The sequence below is a fragment of the Malania oleifera genome, chromosome 2 (assembly GCF_029873635.1).
Source record: "Malania oleifera isolate guangnan ecotype guangnan chromosome 2, ASM2987363v1, whole genome shotgun sequence".
Taxonomy (NCBI): domain Eukaryota; kingdom Viridiplantae; phylum Streptophyta; class Magnoliopsida; order Santalales; family Ximeniaceae; genus Malania; species Malania oleifera.
In genome coordinates, this window is record NC_080418.1 from 48,343,580 (window position 1) to 48,363,082 (window position 19,503).

The window sequence follows — 19,503 nt, forward strand, 5'->3', positions numbered from 1 at the left end:
GTGGAGCAGTAACGGCTATAATTTTTGGATTTTTTATCCCCTTGCCCGATATTGGAGTGCCAGCGTGGCGAATGATGTGGCACGTGTAAGTTGCTGACGTGTCCGGTCGGATGTGTCGGGCCGTAGGCACTAGCGTGGATCGGGGCTTGTCACGCAAGCCAATTGAATCGACTATATATACTCTGCTTGGTCTCTCCATCCTCCGCAGAGCATTCCCAGAGCAGGGTAGAAGTTTCATCTCTCTCTCTCTCTCTCTCTCTCTCTCTCTCTCTCTCTCAATGGCTGTTTCTAGCTTTGTTTCAATGTCTATCCTGGTTGTGCTCTTGGGTTTCTGTATGGGTCTTGTACTGGTGAGTTCCATTGGCTCATCGAAGTTTGATGAACTATACCAGCCGGGCTGGGCTCTTGATCATTTCATATACGAAGGGGAGCTTCTCAAGCTCAAACTAGACAATTATTCGGGTACAATACTGCTTTTTCATCGGGAAAATTTTTAAAGTTTCTAGCTATCTGCTGTAATGGGTTATGTGGTTTCGGTTTCTTTTCCTTGCTGATTTTTGCTTCGCCGCTTTACATATTTCATTTAACTGAAGAATAATCGCTGGCATAGTCTCTGTATTTAACACTTTTTCTCTGCATCTCTGCCTCTTCCTTTTAAATGGTGTGTTTCTGACCATTAGGATATGATTGTTTTGTGCCATTTCAGGTGCTGGGTTTTCATCCAAAAGCAAATACATGTTTGGGAAAGTCACGATTCAGATCAAACTTGTAGAGGGTGACTCTGCTGGGACTGTTACTGCCTTCTATGTAAGCACTAGTTGAAGCTCATAATTTTAATTTTATTTCCCCAAATCCTCCCAGGAGAAAACGACAACTGGTTTTCTTTCTCCTCTGCCCACTTCCCTTTATTCCTCTTCAGCTATGCTCTTTTTCATGTTCATGGAAGTACGTGGCACAGCAGCTTAGCTATGGATATCATAACCTGTGTCCCCGTCCATAACTAAATCTTTCATGCAATGCAACCTATGCCTTTGTTCATCATTCCCGGATGCAGGCAATTTCAGAAAGAATCTGCTTTTATTTCAATTCATGAAAAGGGTGTAGTATTAGCATAACCGGCGGCTACGCACCTTTTTATCTCTCGTGATTTCATTCAAGTCCCCATTAATTTTGCATTGATTATAAGAGCTTCGCCCACTTGCCTCCATGAACAACGAATCTCTCTTGTTTCATTGGGTGGAAGTCAACATCCAAGCTTCAATCAAACCCTGCTTTCTTCAAGTGGCTTTTTCTGTATAAATTATTGGGTGGGTCTATGTCGACTTTCTTTACCAATTTCGTGGGGTGGGGACTGCTAATTGTTAAGCAATTCAATTCAATTAATAAATTAAATTATTTATTGTGGCAGATGTCATCGGAAGGTTCAAATCACAATGAGTTTGATTTCGAGTTCCTGGGCAATACCACTGGCGAACCCTATCTTGTCCAGACCAACTTGTATGTCAATGGGGTGGGCAACAGGGAACAGAGGCTAGGCCTCTGGTTCGACCCCACTCAGGACTTCCACTCCTACTCTCTCCTCTGGAACCAGCGCCAAGTTGTGTAAGTCCCTCTTCTCTCTCTCTCTCTCTCTCTCTCTCTCTCTCTCTCTCTCTCATTGCTTCTCTGATATTTGCCAGATTTCTTGTGGATGACACCCCGATTCGGGTTTTCACCAACATGGAGAACAAAGGGCTACCCTTCCCAAAGGACCAGCCCATGGGCGTGTACAGCTCAATCTGGAACGCGGACGACTGGGCGACACAGGGGGGAAGGGTGAAGACCGATTGGAGTCATGCCCCCTTTATAACCTCCTACAGAGGATTCTCCATCGACGCTTGCGAGTGCCCGGTCTCCATGGCCGCCGCCGATAATGCCAAGAAGTGCGGCAGCAGCGGAGAGAAGAGGTTCTGGTGGGACGAGCCCACTTTGGCCGAGCTGAGCCTGCACCAGAGTCACCAGCTCCTCTGGGTTAAAGCCAATCACATGGTCTACGATTACTGCACCGACACCGCCCGATTCCCGGTCATCCCTGCCGAGTGCCTCCACCACAGCCACAGTCACAGCCACAGCCACAGCCACATCCACAGCCACCGCCATTAGTGGCGGCGAGATGCAATTACGGACTTTGCAGGGCTTTTGTGTATACATTGTAGAAAAAGGGTTGGGGAGGGGGGTGTCGGGTGGGATCGAGAATTTCAGGTTCATAGACATGAGCTCCATGTTTGATGGTATTGGGATGCATATGGTGTTTGGTGCAGAATGTAAGATATTGGTGATGGGTTAATTGAAATTCCATTTTTAAAAATTTCTGTTGAATCACTGGTTAAATGGTGTAAATATACTGATAATCTTTGTGGGTTTGATTTAACTGAAGATACTTTGAAAGTGGAGGGTAGTGTACCATAGTGTTGATTGATTGGAAGGGGGGGACCAAGCGGTAAGAAAATCATGGTGTTGATGGTTGGTGCCGAATGCAGACCAAGGTTACATCAGCAAAAGCAGGGAAAGCATATTTTATATGTAACTAAAAAAATAAGTGAATTGAATATAGTCGACCTTTTGGCCGTACCTTTCTCACAAAGAGAGAAATAGGGTGCAGGTAGCAGTAGCAGGAGGCAAGAAGAGCATGGGTGAAAGTGTTAAATCATTTCGATGGGGCTGAAGCTGGGCAGCTCAACTCAAATCATGCGGGAGTCGGTGAAAATTTAAATGCAACGTTCCCTTGTATCATGACAAATTTTACCACTTCAATGCCAGAACAATTTAGCATAGCCAATTAGGAGCCTAAACATTTTTATGAAATGTTATATGCACGCATTGTCATTTTCGAGGTTTTTGGGTTTGGTGAATAAACAAATTTTGAGGTGACAAGAAGATAAATCTTTAGACAAGGGAAGAAAATGCCATTTTAAAAATAGCTAGAAGGAAAGATGCTTAGAATTTACCAAGGGGTTAATTGAAATAAGCACTTTCGGGGTGAAAATGAAGATAAATCTGTAGGGAATGGAAGAAAATGTCATTTTAAAAATAGCTAGAAGGAAAAATACTTAGAATTTACCAAGGGGTTAATTGAAAATTTTAAAATTTTTAGGGAAAGAAACACAACTACTTTTTAACTATATATCAAAGACTCTGGCTGATGTTATAAAAAATTATGCTGACATTTGTCAATACTTTCTTATTTAGAAGTATAATATTTGCTTTGTTTCAGGAGTAAATTCTAAAACATTGAGGAACTGAAAGTTTATAACTTCAATTTGTTGCGCATTGAATATACACACCAAAATTGGAGTTTTTTTTATGAAAATATTATATAAAAAAATTAAAAAACACATAGGAAAAATGAGAAAAAATTATAGAATTGTATCAAACCGTGGTTCGGGCTTTAAAAAGCCAAAAAAAAAAAAATATATTGCGGCCGAGTTTCATCATTGTTAGAAATTAAAAAAAATAAAATTGACTGCTCATTATAATGAGAGGAGAGACGGGAGGGGGACTTTCGTTCGCAGGGGGCTGAAATCAGGGGGGTGAGGAATTGGGTCCGGGAAACAAAGGGGAGAGAGAAGAGAGAAGGGCGGGGGGGGGGGGGGGGGGGGGTAATGACTTTAAGGGGATGGGACGGGAGAGAGGGGAGGGGGGGGGTCCGATCTACATGCATGGTCGTGCCATGCATGTTGCCAAATTGTTTTTAAAAAAAAAACTAAGCAAACCGACTTTTTAAAAGTCGATTTGGTAAATTTTTTTAAAGAACCGAATTTTAATAAGTCGATTTGATATTATTAAAAAATTAATTTCAGTGTCCAAACTAATTTTTGGAAAGTCGGTTTAGTATTAAAATAACTAAAAAAATCAAAATTGACTTTCCAAAAATCGATTTGGTTATACATGTCCCTATATATTCGTTCATTATCTCTCGACCATCACTCAAGCTTTCTCTTCTTTCATTTATTCCTTGATCCCCCAACCTCCTTCACCACCTCTTGCAAATAAATTTTTTTTTTTTAGAAGTCATAATGACGTCAAATTCATCAGCTAACAAAGTGACAATCTTATTATACAATGACGGTGAGATTATTCATGGATCGACCGGTATTGAGTACAACACTGGGCCAACGAAAGTCATTCGAGTTCAAAGGAGGATGAAGTTAGAAAGTTTGAAACACAAAATATATGAAGGCCTAGATATTGATTCAAATGAGTACATGTTAGAATTAACATCGAAATATCCGCAACGAGGGGGTGGTGGAAATTTTGTGTGCATTGACGTCCTAATAAAAATTAATGCAGACGTCCTAATTGCGTTGGACCCGTAGAGTTCTTGTCCGAACGTATATGTAGTTGAGATTTTTGTTAAACGCATTTCTCGTAGCAGCAGTATAGGCGAAACCCCAAGTTTGTAGGGTGAAGCATTCATCCATTCTCAACCATATACCAAATATGATACCGGTGAGTCGAGCAGACTAGTTGATAATCTTTCACAGGTGACTGTAGTATTATATTTGAATGACGTCCCTCGGTACATCATTTCAGCTAGAATTCTTGTCAACCGAGATCCGAGGTGAGCGGTCTACTTTATAAGGATTCAATGTGGGAAGCAAATCATCACGAACCACAACCATCAACAGAGTATAGGCATAGCCGAAGTTCAATTGGAGCTATCTCCATACCAAACTTCCAAATCGTTTCATCTATTGTCATGAATGAGAGGGGGGGCATACATGGTCTAGCCAATGCAACCGGATATGGACTGTGACCGTGAATTAGAGGAAGAAGAGGATTCAGAAGAGAATTTTGAAGAGGCAGACCGAGGGGTAGATGAAGGTGGTGTACAAACTACATATGAGGTTCACTATGAAGAAGTTGTCATGCCTCCTCAGAGCATACCTATCGGTCATAGGAGGGTACGTGACATGCTGTCGTTAGCATATATGGTTGATGTCAAAGCCAATCATATTAGAACTGAAGTTAAAAGTTCACTCGAGGGCAGACGATGGGATGGTGTCTCGGAATTTGGGAAATGTATGATTTTCGAAACGAAAAATGACCTCATGCACTCTGTGCACGTCCAACAAGCGCAAACACACCACAATTTTAAGGTGGTGCAATCCACCCCAACAATGTGGAAGGTTAGGTGCAGTGCAGGCAAAAGCTGTGTTTGGCGGTTGCGTGCAACTCAACGCAGAAAGCATGGAATTTTTGAAATTACACAATATAGAGGGCCATATACATGCATAAATGAGACTCTCTCGCAAGACCACTCGCAACTGAAGTCCAGTTTACTAACAAATGAAATCGTAGAAATTATCAAAAATGACGCTGGTGCTTCCATTGTAGCTTTGCAAGCACATATGAGGTCAAAGTACCAATAGCATGTATCGTACAGAAATGTATGGCTTGGGAAGCTAATGGCTGTTACAATCGGTGTCCAAGGTTGCTTAGGAGGTCATGACCATGCTGGACTATCATAATAACTTCCAAATATGTACTTAATGTGTATTGTACTTGAAATTTATAAGTTATCATTAAGCTTTTTAGCTTTTGAAAATAGTGAGTTGTACTCGAGTTCTATTCCGCAGTTTTATTTCGTTATTAATTTATAAGTTGTGCTCAATTTATAATTATAAAAATTTATTATTCATTGCTAAAAAAAAAAAAAAAACATTAAAGTATATACGCATAATGAAATAGCTTAAGTCACTAAGTCCCACATGGTTGTGGTCTCCTCTGTTTGGGCTGTTGTTGGCGTCATTCTTGCGGCTGTTGACGTTGCCTTCTGCAACGTCCAGATAGCCCTTCCGCACCATTGTTACCTTTAGTTGTTGGTGGGATATGTTCCTCTAGTCTAGCATCAACTGACCCCCCATCAACTAAAAGATCAAATGGGATCGACGATGAGCATGAGAATTGGTGGTATTGTTGTTGTTCCCAATACATTGGGGGTGGGTCGCTTTGTGTGGACTACAGAGCCTCCGGCTAGTATGGTGTACTAATGGATGCCCCGTACTGATGCTGATGACCCCCCCATATGGCATATGGGAAGAAGAAGCCTATGCGTGCGAGATGGAGTTCTGTGCCGGTGTGAACTGTGGTGTTGATGATCCCCAATCACCTTGCATCCACTAGGATGGTTGGGTGGGAACCCCCCTCAACTCGAACATGACCCCCTCCACGGCTCTGGCGAGATCCACCGCGACCTTTCCTCTGCGACGCCTGCTCAGCAGCTGCAACATCATCATTTGATTCGGGCCCCTCCGCGTCGGCGCGGGGAGGCCTATGAATTGACCAACGAGCTTCCTCAGCGACAAACTGCATACACACCTCCGCAATCGATCAAGCGGGACATGTTGGGACACAGTCTGACAAGTGGATGCTCGCCATCATGTGCTCCTACATCAAAATATGTTTTGAAATTACCAATAAGTTAATGATAAAGTCGGGGTCTATTCCTTACATGTGTTTAGTAATTTTTTCACTCACCACTGTCATGTTTAAATTGGCGGTTCAACTCACGCAGCGAATCGTGATGGATTGGTACTAGTCCTTATATCCGTCTTCCGTCCGTGGATGCCTAGGGAGTGGAAGCTCCCTATGTATGTAGACGACATTGTCCAATCTGTGTTGCCACATCTTGACAGTACGCTCGTACTTATTGTGCCAGTTGATTTGATGATTGCCGCACAGGTCACAATTGTGTAGATCTGAATTATGGTTGTCGGGATCGTAACCTGAGCTAGACGAGGGATCAGCTACCTCAGCCCAAACTGCCGCATTACACAGTCCGGCAAGTGCCACTCCATGATCTAAAAGAAAATCATAAAAGTACGAACTAGCCAAACTTTTACACCTATGAGGCATATAGGGGGTAAATTCACGTAGACATCTGCAGTGTACAACATCCATATAAACTACTAACAATGAATTTAGGTAAGAAAAATACTACGAATAGTAAACGTTCTGAACCCATATTGAACGATTCAAATGCAATCAATATCGTATTACGTGGTCCTCACGCATCATCTCAATGTCATATCAATATGACCGCAAAGTATGCTAAGGGACGTGTGCAGCATGAAATAAAGCTCGTCATCTGACCACAAGTGGGAACGGGCCATCATCGACATCAGTAGGAAGATGTGGCAGGCCAGCTCTAATTGGAGCAAGAAAGGGCATGCGCTCCCATGTCCAAACCTGCAGGAGGAATAGGGGACCTCCAACTGATTGCGCCTGCCCAACACCAACCTAGCACATCTCTCTATACAACCATGTAAGGGCAGCACTACCCCAGCTATACGTCGACGCCCTCTCCAAGTCATTTAGCAGTAGGAGGAACATCAGCGACACATAGTATTGCAACTTGTTCATGAACAACAAGCCGCATATTAGACATATTATGTACCCTCGAGCGTACTGTAATACAGCCTCCTCAGATGTTTCATCAGTAAGATTAGGTAAGTTCTCATACATCCATGTCATAGATAAGGATGCGTCATTTCGTCCACTTCGGCCAAAGGGGGGGATGCGTCCAAGTAGGCTTTGGCACAACATATCCCAATCTTGCTGCATTGTGTTCGTAATAGCGTCACCATTAATGAGTAATCCTGTGATGACTACAACATCCTGCAACGTTATCATTGTCTCGCCGCAAGGAAAATGAAATGTGTGCCTTTCAGGCCTCCAACGCCCCAACAATGCACTAATTAAATGATGGTATAAGCAAATGTACTGAATCTGGTACAGTGGATAGAACCCTACCTGTTGAATTCACGGAATGCTTCTAGAATGGGCATGCCACATAGTCTCTAATGAGCGCACACACTGACGCCCTTTAAAGGCATCAGAATGATCCTCATCTCATGCCCTCTAAGAAGGATGTATAATCCCAATGTCAATATAGATGAGTCAAGTGAACCAAACTCCATCTTTAGGTGTTAAATATAACAGGAAGTGTGCAGACAGAATAAATATTTATCAGTTGGAGGATGATATGAATTAAATCAAATGGACGTGATGCAAATTTATAGGGAAAAAAATTAACCAAACCGACTTTTGAAAAGTCGGTTTGGTCACTCTAAAAAAATTTTTTTTCAAAATTTTTCCAAACCGACCTTTCAAAAGTCGATTTGCTCAGTTTCTTTTAAAAAAAAAAAAAAAAATTGCACCGTGGCATGCATGCAAATCGGCCCCCCTCTTTACGTACACATGCCCCCCCTCCCTTTTTTCTTCTCTCTCTCTCTCTCCATCCCTTTAAAGTCGTTAGAACCCCCCCTCTTCTCTCTCCCCTCTCCCCTCTCTATTTTCCCACCTGCGCTAACAAGCCTAATTCCTCATCTCCCTCATTTCAGACCCCCTACCCCCTTGTGAACAAAAGTCCCTAAAAGAAGAAACGATTGAAAATATTTTATGCATTATTTTGTTCATACGTACAATCCAATATATAATAGATTCCCTATTCTAAACAAGGAAACAATTTCCTATTGAATGATATCAAATCCCCCATAATTACCTACTTCCCTGATTTGTATATTATTTACAAAGATAGTCGAGATTGAGATTTTAACACTCCCCCTCAAGTTGGATCATAAATATTAATCATCTCCAACTTGCTAATAAGATCATCAAAGCTTTGTCGTTCCAACCCTTTAGTGAGAATATCTGCAGTTTGTTCCTTGGTTGGTACATAAGTCATACATATAATTCCTTCTTCAATTTTTTCTTTGATGAAGTGTCTGTCTACCTCCATATGTTTAGTCATGTAATGTTGAACTAGATTAAGAGAGATGTTGATAGCTGCCTTATTGTCACTGTAGAGTTTGATTGGAAAGTTCACCGATACCCATAATTCCTCCAATAGTTTTCGTAACCACAATCTTTCACATATCCCTTGAGCGATTGCCCTGAATTCAGCTTCAGCACTACTACGAGCCACCACATTCTGTTTTTTGCTTCTCCAAGTTATGAGATTTCCCCAGACGAATGTATAATATCCTGTGGTGGACCTTCTATCCTCCACTGATCCTGCCCAATTTGCATCTATAAAGATCTCTACTTCCTTGTTTTCACATTTTTTAAAGAAGAGTTCTCTTCCTAGGGATCCCTTGAGATATCTAAGGATCTTGTATACAGCATCTAAGTGGACTTCTTTTGGTGAATGCATGTGTTGACTTACTACACTGACTGCAAATGCAATATCTGATCTAGTATGTGATAGGTAGATCAGCTTGCCAACTAATCTTAGATACCTCTCCTTTTCTACTGGTTTTCCACAATCTTCAACCCTCTTTACTGTTTCTATCGGGATTTCGCTGGGTTTGCATCCCAGCATGCCAGTTTCAACTAGGAGGTCGGTAACATACTTTCGTTGAGAGACACTAATTCCCTTTTTCGTTCTTGCCACTTCCATGCCCAAAAAATACCGCATCTGTCCCAAGTCTTTAATTTCAAATTCAGTAGCCAAAACCTTCTTCAATCTCTCTATTTCTACAATATCATCGTCTGTAAGGATTATATCATCAACATACACTATTAGAATTGTTCTCTTACCTCCTTCAGACTGTTGGAAGTATAGTGTATGGTCTGATTGCCCTTGTCGATACCCTTGATTCTTTAGTACCTTTGCGAATCTGTCGAACCATTCTCTAGGAGATCGTTTGAGGCCATATAACGATTTCTTTAATTTACACACTCTATTTTCTTCACCTGTTCTGCTAAATCTTGGTGGTATAGTCATGTAAACTTCATCTTCTAATTCTCTATTTAAGAAAGCATTTTTAATATCCAATTGTTGTAGTGGCCAATCTAAATTGGCTGCCAAGGACAAGAGAACCCAAACTGTATTTAAATTTGTCACTGGTGCAAATGTCTCAGTATAGTCAATGTCATAAGTTTGTGTAAAGCCTTTTGCAACAAGTCTGGCTTTATATTTTTCAACTGTTCCATCAGATTTATATTTCACTGTGAAGACCCATTTACAACCCACTGGCTTCTTCCCTTTCGGTATATCTGTCAACTTCCAAGTTCCATTTTTTTCTAGGGCTCGCATTTCTTCCATGACTGTCTCTCTCCATTCTGGTATTTCTAGAGCTTCCTAAATGTTTATTGGCATTTTCATCCCGTCAAGGTTAGAGACAACTGCACGATATCTTGTAGACCAACTTTTATAAGACATGTATTTCAACCAAGGGTATTAAGTACATGACCTGGTTTGTTTTCTGATTGCAATAGGTAAATTGATATCATCAGGTGCAGGATTATCAGATGAAGACTCAATTACCAGATCGGGATAAGGCAAGGGCTCATGGTTATTCGGAGCCATCACCAGTTCCAACGCTCTTGGTGCCTCAGGTATGAGATTCTCCCTCTCCTTTATTTTCGGCTTTCTTGAGTAAACCAGTATGTCTGTGTTGTTTTGCTCTCCTACGTCTCCCCTTAAGGGTAAGTATTCAGTTGTGTTTGGCAAGTCGGGAAGTAATGCAATGGAAGACTCGATAGATGGAGTAACTGGAGTAACCGGGGAGAATGACGCAGATTCAATAGTAAAAAGATCAAAGAACCGATCTTCACTCCATTTCTCCCCCTGAAGAGAGGGCTTTGGGAAATAAGGAATGGTTTCAAAGAAAGTGACATCAAGACTAACGAACAGTCATTTTGAGACCGGATCATAGCATTTGTAGCCTTTCTAGGTAAGTGAATAACCAAGGAAGACATATTTAATGGCACGAGGATCCAATTTATCGCGATGGTGTGCATGGACATGAACAAAAGCAGTACAACCAAAAATTTTCAGTGGGAGACTAGAAGGGAGTTAAGAGGTAGGAAAGTATTCCTGAAATTTCTGAAGAGGAGTGACAAAAGAAAGTGCTCGATTTGGCATTCGATTAATGAGATGTGTGGCTGTTAAGATGGCATCGCCCCAAAAATAATGTTTCATGTGGGTTGTAAACATTAACGCCCGGGCTACTTCAAGTATATGTCTATTTTTTCATTCAGCAACCCCATTTTGTTAAGGGGTATCCACACAAGAACTTTGTTGAACAATCTCATTATCTTGAAGATAAGTTCCCAAGATGGTATTAAAATATTCTGTACCATTATCATTATGTAGAATCTGAATATTAGTCTGGAACTGTGTATGAATCATGATATGAAAAGTGATGAAAATGGAGCGAACTTCGGTTTTGTCTTTCAGTAAGTAGACCCAATAAAGACGAGTATGGTCATCGATAAAAGTCACAAACCATTTTGTATTTGTGCGATTTAGGGAACGTGAGGGACCCCATACATCACTGTGAAACATAACAAATAGGCGAGATGGTTTGTACATGGACGATGGAAAAGAAGTACGACGATGTTTAGAAAGCTCACATACTTCACATTGAAACTCAGAAGCCATTTTATTTGAACAAAGAGAAGGAAACAAACGTTTTAAATATTGAAAATTGGGATGACCCATCCGTGAATGTCATAACAAAAGTTCACTATTTCTAAAAGTACATGCAGAATCACAAATTGCAGTATTACATAGTTCACTCAAACTTGCCTCCTCAAAGTAGTAGAGTCCCTTATACGCTTTAGCAGTGCTAATCGTCTTCCCCGTTGATAGGTCCTGAAAAACACAATGAGAGGAAACAAATTTAGCAGAACAATACGAGTCTTTTGTTAACTGACTGATAGATAACAGATTACAAGATAACTTGGGGACATGTAAGACCGATTGTAAAGTTAAGGAATCAGATATGTGAATACTTCCTTTTCCAACAACTGGTGAGAGAGAGCCATCTATAATTTTTACCCTCAAATTCCCGACATATGGTGAGTAAGATGAAAAATATTGATGAGACCCAGTCATATGATCGGATGCACCCGAATCAATTATCCATGGAGATTTGTAACAAGATGTGGTATTTAAAGCTGACAGATAAATACCTCGGTGAGCCAGGGAACCAGAGGAAGACTAACCCGATGTTTGCATTGATGAAATCATCTTATATAGCTGATCCAACTATTTAGGATTGAATGCACTGCTAGACGAGGTATTGCTGTTCTCTCCTTGTGATCTTTTAGTTGATCCGTCAGTACTGGCCTGGTACCCACGATTGTTTTGGTATTGTCTTAGTTTCCAATCTGCCAGTTTTCCATGAATCTCCCAGTAGATATTTTTTGAATGACCTATTTTTCGGCAATGTTCGCACCATAATTTTCCTCTTTGCGGTCGTTGACTAGGTCCCCCTGGGCCTTTTGATACAAGAGTCGAGGCATCTGGCCCAGCGTGTCCAGCGAGCCCATCTAATTTTTGGGTGGATACAGGTACAGGGAGGTCCAGCCCAGCGAGTTCATTTTGAGGCTACAGCATCACGCGCCTCCTGTTCTCTTCCCTCCTGACCTCTGTGAAGACTTCTCGGGTTGAAGGGAGAGGTCGTCGGCCAAGGATCCGACCCCTCACGTCGTCAAGCTCTCAATTCAAGCTGGCAAGAAACTCGAAGACCCTCTCGTTTTCGAGCCTCCTTTGGTATCACGTGCTGTCACCGGAGCACTCCCACTCCTCGTCGATGCTCAAATCAAGCTCCTGCTAGAGATGAGTCATCTCCATGAAATACTCGGTAACACCTCTCTCACCTTGCCTCATCTGCCAAAATCGAGTCTTGATGTCGAAGATTTGTGAGTAGCTTTACACATCGAAGTATGTCTCACATACGGCTTCCCAGACTTCTTTCGCCATTGGCAAGAACAGGTAGATCTTTACGATTGATGGTTGCATCGAGTTGATGAGCCAAGCTGTGACCATGGAGTTTTCGGACCTCCATCTTTGTAAGGATACAGCGTCGAAAGGGTCTGGTTTCCTCCGCTCACCTGTAAGGTAACCAAGCTTCCCTTTTCCCTTAATCACCAGTTTCATGAACTGAGCCCATTCACGGAAATTTTTTGTGTTTAGTTTTTCCAATGAGAGTGGAAAGACTGTGTTATCCAGGCCATTCAAACCCCTACCGAATGTAGCCTTTGAGTCACCGGTGATGTTTGCAGAGGAGGTAGAGCCTCTGCTGTTAGCCATCGTTTAACTAGGTTTAAGAAAACCTAGCTCTGATAACATGAAAGAAGAAACGATTGAAAATATTTTCTTCATTATTTTGTTCATACAAACAATCCAATATATAATAGATTACCTATTCTAAACAAAGAAACAATTTCCTACTGAAAAATATCAAATCCCCCATAATTACCTACTTCCCTAATTTGTATATTATTTACAAAGATACTCGGGATTAAGATTTTAACAATCCCCCTCCCCTCTCTCCCCTCTCTCCTCTCTCCCCTCATTAAATGAGCTGACAAGTCAATTTTTTTTTTTTTTTTTTTTTATTTCTGACAATAATGAGACCCAGCAACAACATACTTTTTTTTAAGCCCAAACCAATTTTTCAAAAGTCGGTTCGGTACAATTCTATAATGTTTTCCCATTTCCCCTATATATGTGTTTTTTTTTATTTTTTTATATAATATTTTTGTAAAAACTCTACAAAATTGTTTGTTTGTTTATTTATTTTTATTTTTTTGTTTATTAAGCATTCTAAGTAGTACACTTATGTTGGAGCAAAAAGTACGATGATATTAATCCATGACACATGAAAGATCAATTGCTAGAGATGAGAGCAACTCACCCCAATTTCATGTTAGTTTATTTTGTAAATATTATGATGAATCGTAGTTTAATCAATAGCAAACAATGGTATCTTATGCAATCTTGAAGGTTGTTTCTTGACTCTGAATCAATTTTAGTGTTTTGTGTTCAATTGTGAAGAATTATTGTCATGAAATTGCTAATAGATGTTAGGCCTTATGAAGCCTAGTTGTGTTTGATCTGACTGGTGATCCGACCCAAAATAATGTTGCATTGTTTTTTAATGGAAGATTTTTATTGAGACAGTCCATAAGCACTACGGCTTGGTGCCCTCAAGAAAAAAATTTTGACCTATTTTGTAGCACATTGTGAATTCTATGCGCATGATATATATAGAAATCGAATGTTTTAGTGATTGGGATTTTTGTTTTAGTTTTTTTGACATAGTTTTAGAAAGAGAAAAAATTGTACCTTCATAACTTTGTAAACATAGGCAAAATTACTGGACCATGTAAATATTATCTTGTGCATGTAATTATTTTTCTTTTAACGTGTATTTTTTTCTTTATTTTGTTTCTCAAAAATTTTGAAAATTTCATGATAGTTTTCCTACAATAGGTTCACAAATCATTCAAATTTTCAAAAGAATAATTTTCTTATTATTTTGGCCCATGAATGCTTACAACATTGGCAATGGGGAGGAAAAAAGGAAAACCAAATACGAGGAGGGCGGAACAACTCAATAATAAAAGAAAGTTCCTCAAATCCTAGTGAAACAAACTGGGCTAAATTTGAATCTCGCAGGTCACATCCGATTAGCTTGCCAACCATATGCACTTTCATGATCCTTGACCTAATCGAGGAACAAGAATCTAACCCCCAAATGATATCGGGAGAATGATTAGATTATGAAGAAAAAATCTCACTAATATTTGATTAGTGACGAATTTATTTTTACAACTTCCATCTATCTTTAAGTTTACTTAATTTCAACATCCTTTAATTTTCTTTAATCATTTAGATTTTCCTGCAACCAATTTTTAACATTATATTTTCATTGTATTAACTTAAATTGGCTGTGTTATCATCGTAATTCATGTGATGCTCGAGGAGCAAAAAGATTGGTTTGGCAATATTTTACTATTTAATCAAATGTACAATTTCTACAAGAGGTATTCTTTATTTTCTCTTGATTGGGTCAAAGATAAAACTTGAAAAATGAGTAACAAGATTGGAAGAGACTTCAAAAAAAATCATAAGTGGGAATAATTAATGTTTTAAGTGAGTTGTTAATATTTTATTTTATGTCATGAACAAATTAGTGCTCAAGGAAAAAGGGAACTGAGTACAAGATACAGAAGAACAAATACAGAACGAAATCAAAACTAGAAGGTAGCTTCAAGAAAGCCCACCTTTAATTATTTAACATCTTGCAGAATGCAGCTAACAACGAATTTTGGACATTATGTTTAAAAAAAAAAAAAAAAACCCAAATTTCTTGCTCTGCAGAGATGGTAAATTGTAGCAGCCCAGGCAACCTTGATTTTATTCTAGAGATGTGGTTTGTGTGTAGATGAAATCCATGGAAGATCAACCTCCCAATCATAAAAGGATCTACTCCCAATATTGAGAGAAGCCAAAACTTTCTGAAGAGTCCCTTTTTGAAAACTAACATCAGAAAAATATGTGATTTCAACACTTCTCTAAATCATTACAAAGAACACAGTGATAGTTTGATTCCATTTTGATATTCTGTCAAGTGTACCCTATCTATTAAGAATGCACAACCAACAGATGAAGGCATGCTTGGGTATATTCTGGTTAAAACCAGATGGCCTGGCACCTACTAACAGGATCAACTTTTCCCCTCATGCGATTATGAATAGTGTTAGATGAAAATTTGCCAAATTTATCTAATATTGAAATAATTGGATCAAAATCTATTTTTCTGATGAGGCTAGCCACCACAGCAGAATGTCTGAGAGGCCATCTCCAATTTCCTCCTATAATATCAGCCACCTAAACATTTGAAGAAACTCCCAAATCCATAGCTACACTATTTCCATAGCAAGGGCCTTAGAGGAGGGCAATTATCATATAGAAGACAAAGTATTCTTACCATCGCCAATAACGAGCTTGAAGAGAAACTATAAGCTTCATCTGAATCATCTCTACACTTTGGTATCTTCTTCCTAGTCCAAGAGCAGGCTGGAGGAGGCTTTATAGCCAAAATAGATTTATCTTTGAGCTTGCAAGTTTTGATCCATTAACATGAAGAAGAGGAGAAGAGCAGCAAAGCTCCATTTGAAACTCAAAAAATATTAAAGAACAAGAAAATATCAAGGAATCAACATTTTTATGTTGGGTTATCAACGAAAGTGAGAAAGAAAATAAAAAATATGTCAAATCTATGAACACAAATTATGACTTTATACATAATTAATGTTTAACTTTTTTAATTTTTAGTTATATTAAAAATAAATTTTTATTTTTGATAATATTTAATAGAAAAGAAAAATATAAGGAAAAATAATTTTCTTCCTTATTTTTCTTTCCTTTTCCTAAGTAAAATCATTAATCCAAACGGATCCCAAATGTACAATAAAAGTTCATGGGTTGTGGTTTCATTCCATTCTTAAGGAGTCTTAAACCCCCAGACCTTACTGAATAGGTTTACAAACTTGACGTCACTTTACCTTGCAGCCTTCAGAGTTTCAGTCATTCCCCTTCCAAAGAAAATCTCTGAACATGTTTTCAATGTCCTTTATAACTGAAGTTACCAAAAACAAAGCTGAATCCCAATAATTCGAAATGCTTGAATGAACAAATTTTTTAAGCTAAAGTCTTCCAACAAAAGACAGATGCTTAGGAATCCAGCAAAAAGATTCTTGCATCAATTTTATCAATGAGCAATAGGCAATCCAACTTACTAAGCTTTTTAGGAACAAGGGAAAGACCCAAGTACTTCATAGGAAGTGAGCCTTCCTTGACATTAAGCAAATTTAAGATAGTTTTTTTCTCAATATTTAGAACTCCAGAGAAAAAAAAACATGCTAGATTTTATACGATTACAATGGAGCCCAGAAAGAGTAAAGAAAAGAATCAAAGCATTCTTTATACTTATAACAGAGCCATATTCTCTACGAGCAAAAATCGAAGGATCAGTAGCAAAGCTAAGGCTAGCTAGTGATTCCTAGGTTATTGCAATCCTTGTGATAATTAAAATCATAAGTGTTTACTTTTGTTTTGTTAATTAAATTGATAAGAGTTGGATAGTAATAAGTAATTGAAGTAATATGTTTCTTTAATTTTATGTGAATAATATAAATTTGAATACCATTATGTTTAAGAGGAAATGCATTGATCACAAAATAAGTTGGAAATAGGTTAATTAAGCCCCTAAAGATTTAAATTTAAGGATTTTATAATTTTTTTATGGGACCCACTAGGTGGACTGGGGTAAAATACTCTGTAATGCAAATACTTGGAGTTTGGAAAAATATTAAACTCAATAGATGGTCAAGACTTACCTTACCTGGTAAATGAGGCCCATTCATAATTATTTTTCAAAAATTAATATTAATTGATTGAACATATATATTTTCATTTGTGCTTTCCAGTATGTGTAAATTTTTTGTTTTTTTTTTTGAAAAAGAGGGTGGCACCTCCTATCTTTATTAGAAAATTCATCACTTATGGTGGAGGAATACCGTGGTTCCAACTTTAAGACTTCGAAAAAATAAAATCAAAGCCCAAGAATCTAAAATCGACTTAATCAACTTATTCAAAGTCAATAAACCAATGACCAACAATCAAACAAGTAAATAAGAACTAAACAACTATAAGTAGAAAACAAACAAAACTTCGGAAGATCTTGAGGAATAAACCAACCACTCCAACCTTCACAAAACACCAGCACAAAGCATCACGAGCGCAAGGAAGGAAATCCAATCAAATCATTCCCCTGACTTGCTGTGGAAACTCATCCTGTCAACTATATGATTGAGATATACCAGATTCACCTGCTTGGCAAAGAAATTCGCACTTTGATTCATCTCCCTGTAAACATGTTCCACTTTGTAATGTATGTCTCACAATGCTAACACAAGCTCTTCCCACAATTCTCATAAGTTCCAAGCCGAACACTTTCCAGAATTAATCCCCTGAACCAACAAAGCAAAGTCACAGGCAATCTCCACTTGATCAAATCCGAGATCTTTGCACAGATTAATTCCTATAATAATCGCTTTCAATTCAGCCATATTATTGGTTTCATAACCCAATAATGAGGAAATAACTGCTTTAAATAATCCTCTTTCATCTCTTATCACGCCTCCACCACCACCACAATTACCTGGATTACCTCTACAACTTCCATCCACATTCAACTTAACCCAACCTATCCCAGGTTTACATCATCTGACTACACGAGGAAGACAAACCCTCACATTTTTTACTTGAATATCCAAAGCACGAAGGACTACAATATCCGTGTAAAAAGCATATGCACATTTAGTTAACTTGTCCGAAATGGGTCTCAGTCAATATTTAATATCAAGCCACACAATTCTCACCAAATCATGAATTGATTCCATCCTAACTCTACATCGACGAGTCCAAAGTCTCCAAATGATGAGACTAGGTATGAGATCTACCAAAATGCCTAACTGTGAGGCCTATATTGCACAACTAAACTAGAAATTAACTCTGGCTTTCTATGTATTCGTTGTCATACAACTAACATCCAACGCCACTGCTGTTTGTTTCCATACCTCCTAAACAAAAGATCCCATGCAAGACACATGGTCTAAAGATTCAATCTTGGCATTTGAACAATCACACTGAGAGGCCATCTGAACGCCTACTTCTTGAATACAAGTATCAATCGGAAGACAAGCGAACCAAGACTTCCGCATACAAATTGACACCCGTTTTGGTAACATAGGATGCCAGATCCATTTTGAAACTAAGAATTCCTTTTTACGCTCCCTTATAATTTCTCAAGCACTTGCCGTGGTAAATTTCCCATTTGTTGAAGGTTCCCAAATTACTGTATCTGGACCTCCTTGCAAGAAATAGCAAAGTTCATTACTTTCTCAGTCTGTTCTTCACCCAACAAATCCACTAATAAATCAACATTTCATCCATCTCTATCCCAACAATCTCGTGTTTGTAGCTTATGGTTTCTAATTTCTTAAACCTTAGCACAAAGGCAACCGGAGGCTAACCATCGATCAAACCAGAAAGAGGCCGACCCTTCTTTAACTTGAACACGAACATGCTCTAATACTTCAAGTATCACACGAGCAATCGATCTCCAAAATCAGGTTCCTTTATCTGGCTTTATTTCTCTCAAGTGGTGTCCATTATTCAAATACTTGGCTTTAAAGAATTGGGTCCACAAATTATCCATAGTTAACAATCTCCACACAAACTTCATATGCAATGACTATTTTACTTCCTCAAAATCCCTAATACCCAAATCACCCTCACAAACAGGCTTACATATATTAGGCCAGGAACACCGTTTCCTTTTCCTTTATCATTTACTCCACTTCAAAAAAAATTCGATAACATAGAATTTAAGACCAAGGGCCATAAGGTATCAGAGAATCTACTCTACGATACAGGAGTTAGTAAGAGAGCACCTACTCTAATACGGATTATTGGTTCAATTAAATGCACCTAAAGGGGTAGGGGATGAGTTGAATGATTAAGATTCTTCTAATCACAATTAAATGAATAGAGATAATGTGTGAAGCTAAACAAGAAGTTCATTGAAGCACACAATCAACCAAACAATCAAGAACACAAACTTTTAGTGGTTTGATTAATGTGACCTATATTCA

General features: G+C 38.9%; 1 protein-coding gene across 1 annotated transcript; it reads left to right on the forward strand.

The window, feature by feature from the left end:
- The first annotated feature begins 201 nt into the window (after positions 1 to 201).
- On the forward strand, positions 202 to 2,347 carry LOC131148519 (xyloglucan endotransglucosylase protein 6). The gene is made up of 4 exons (XM_058098265.1): positions 202 to 462; positions 707 to 807; positions 1,409 to 1,602; positions 1,680 to 2,347. Exons 1-4 carry the CDS (start codon positions 279 to 281, stop codon positions 2,140 to 2,142), a joined length of 942 nt encoding a protein of 313 aa, XP_057954248.1. The 5' UTR covers positions 202 to 278; the 3' UTR covers positions 2,143 to 2,347.
- Positions 2,348 to 19,503: the final 17,156 nt, after the last annotated feature.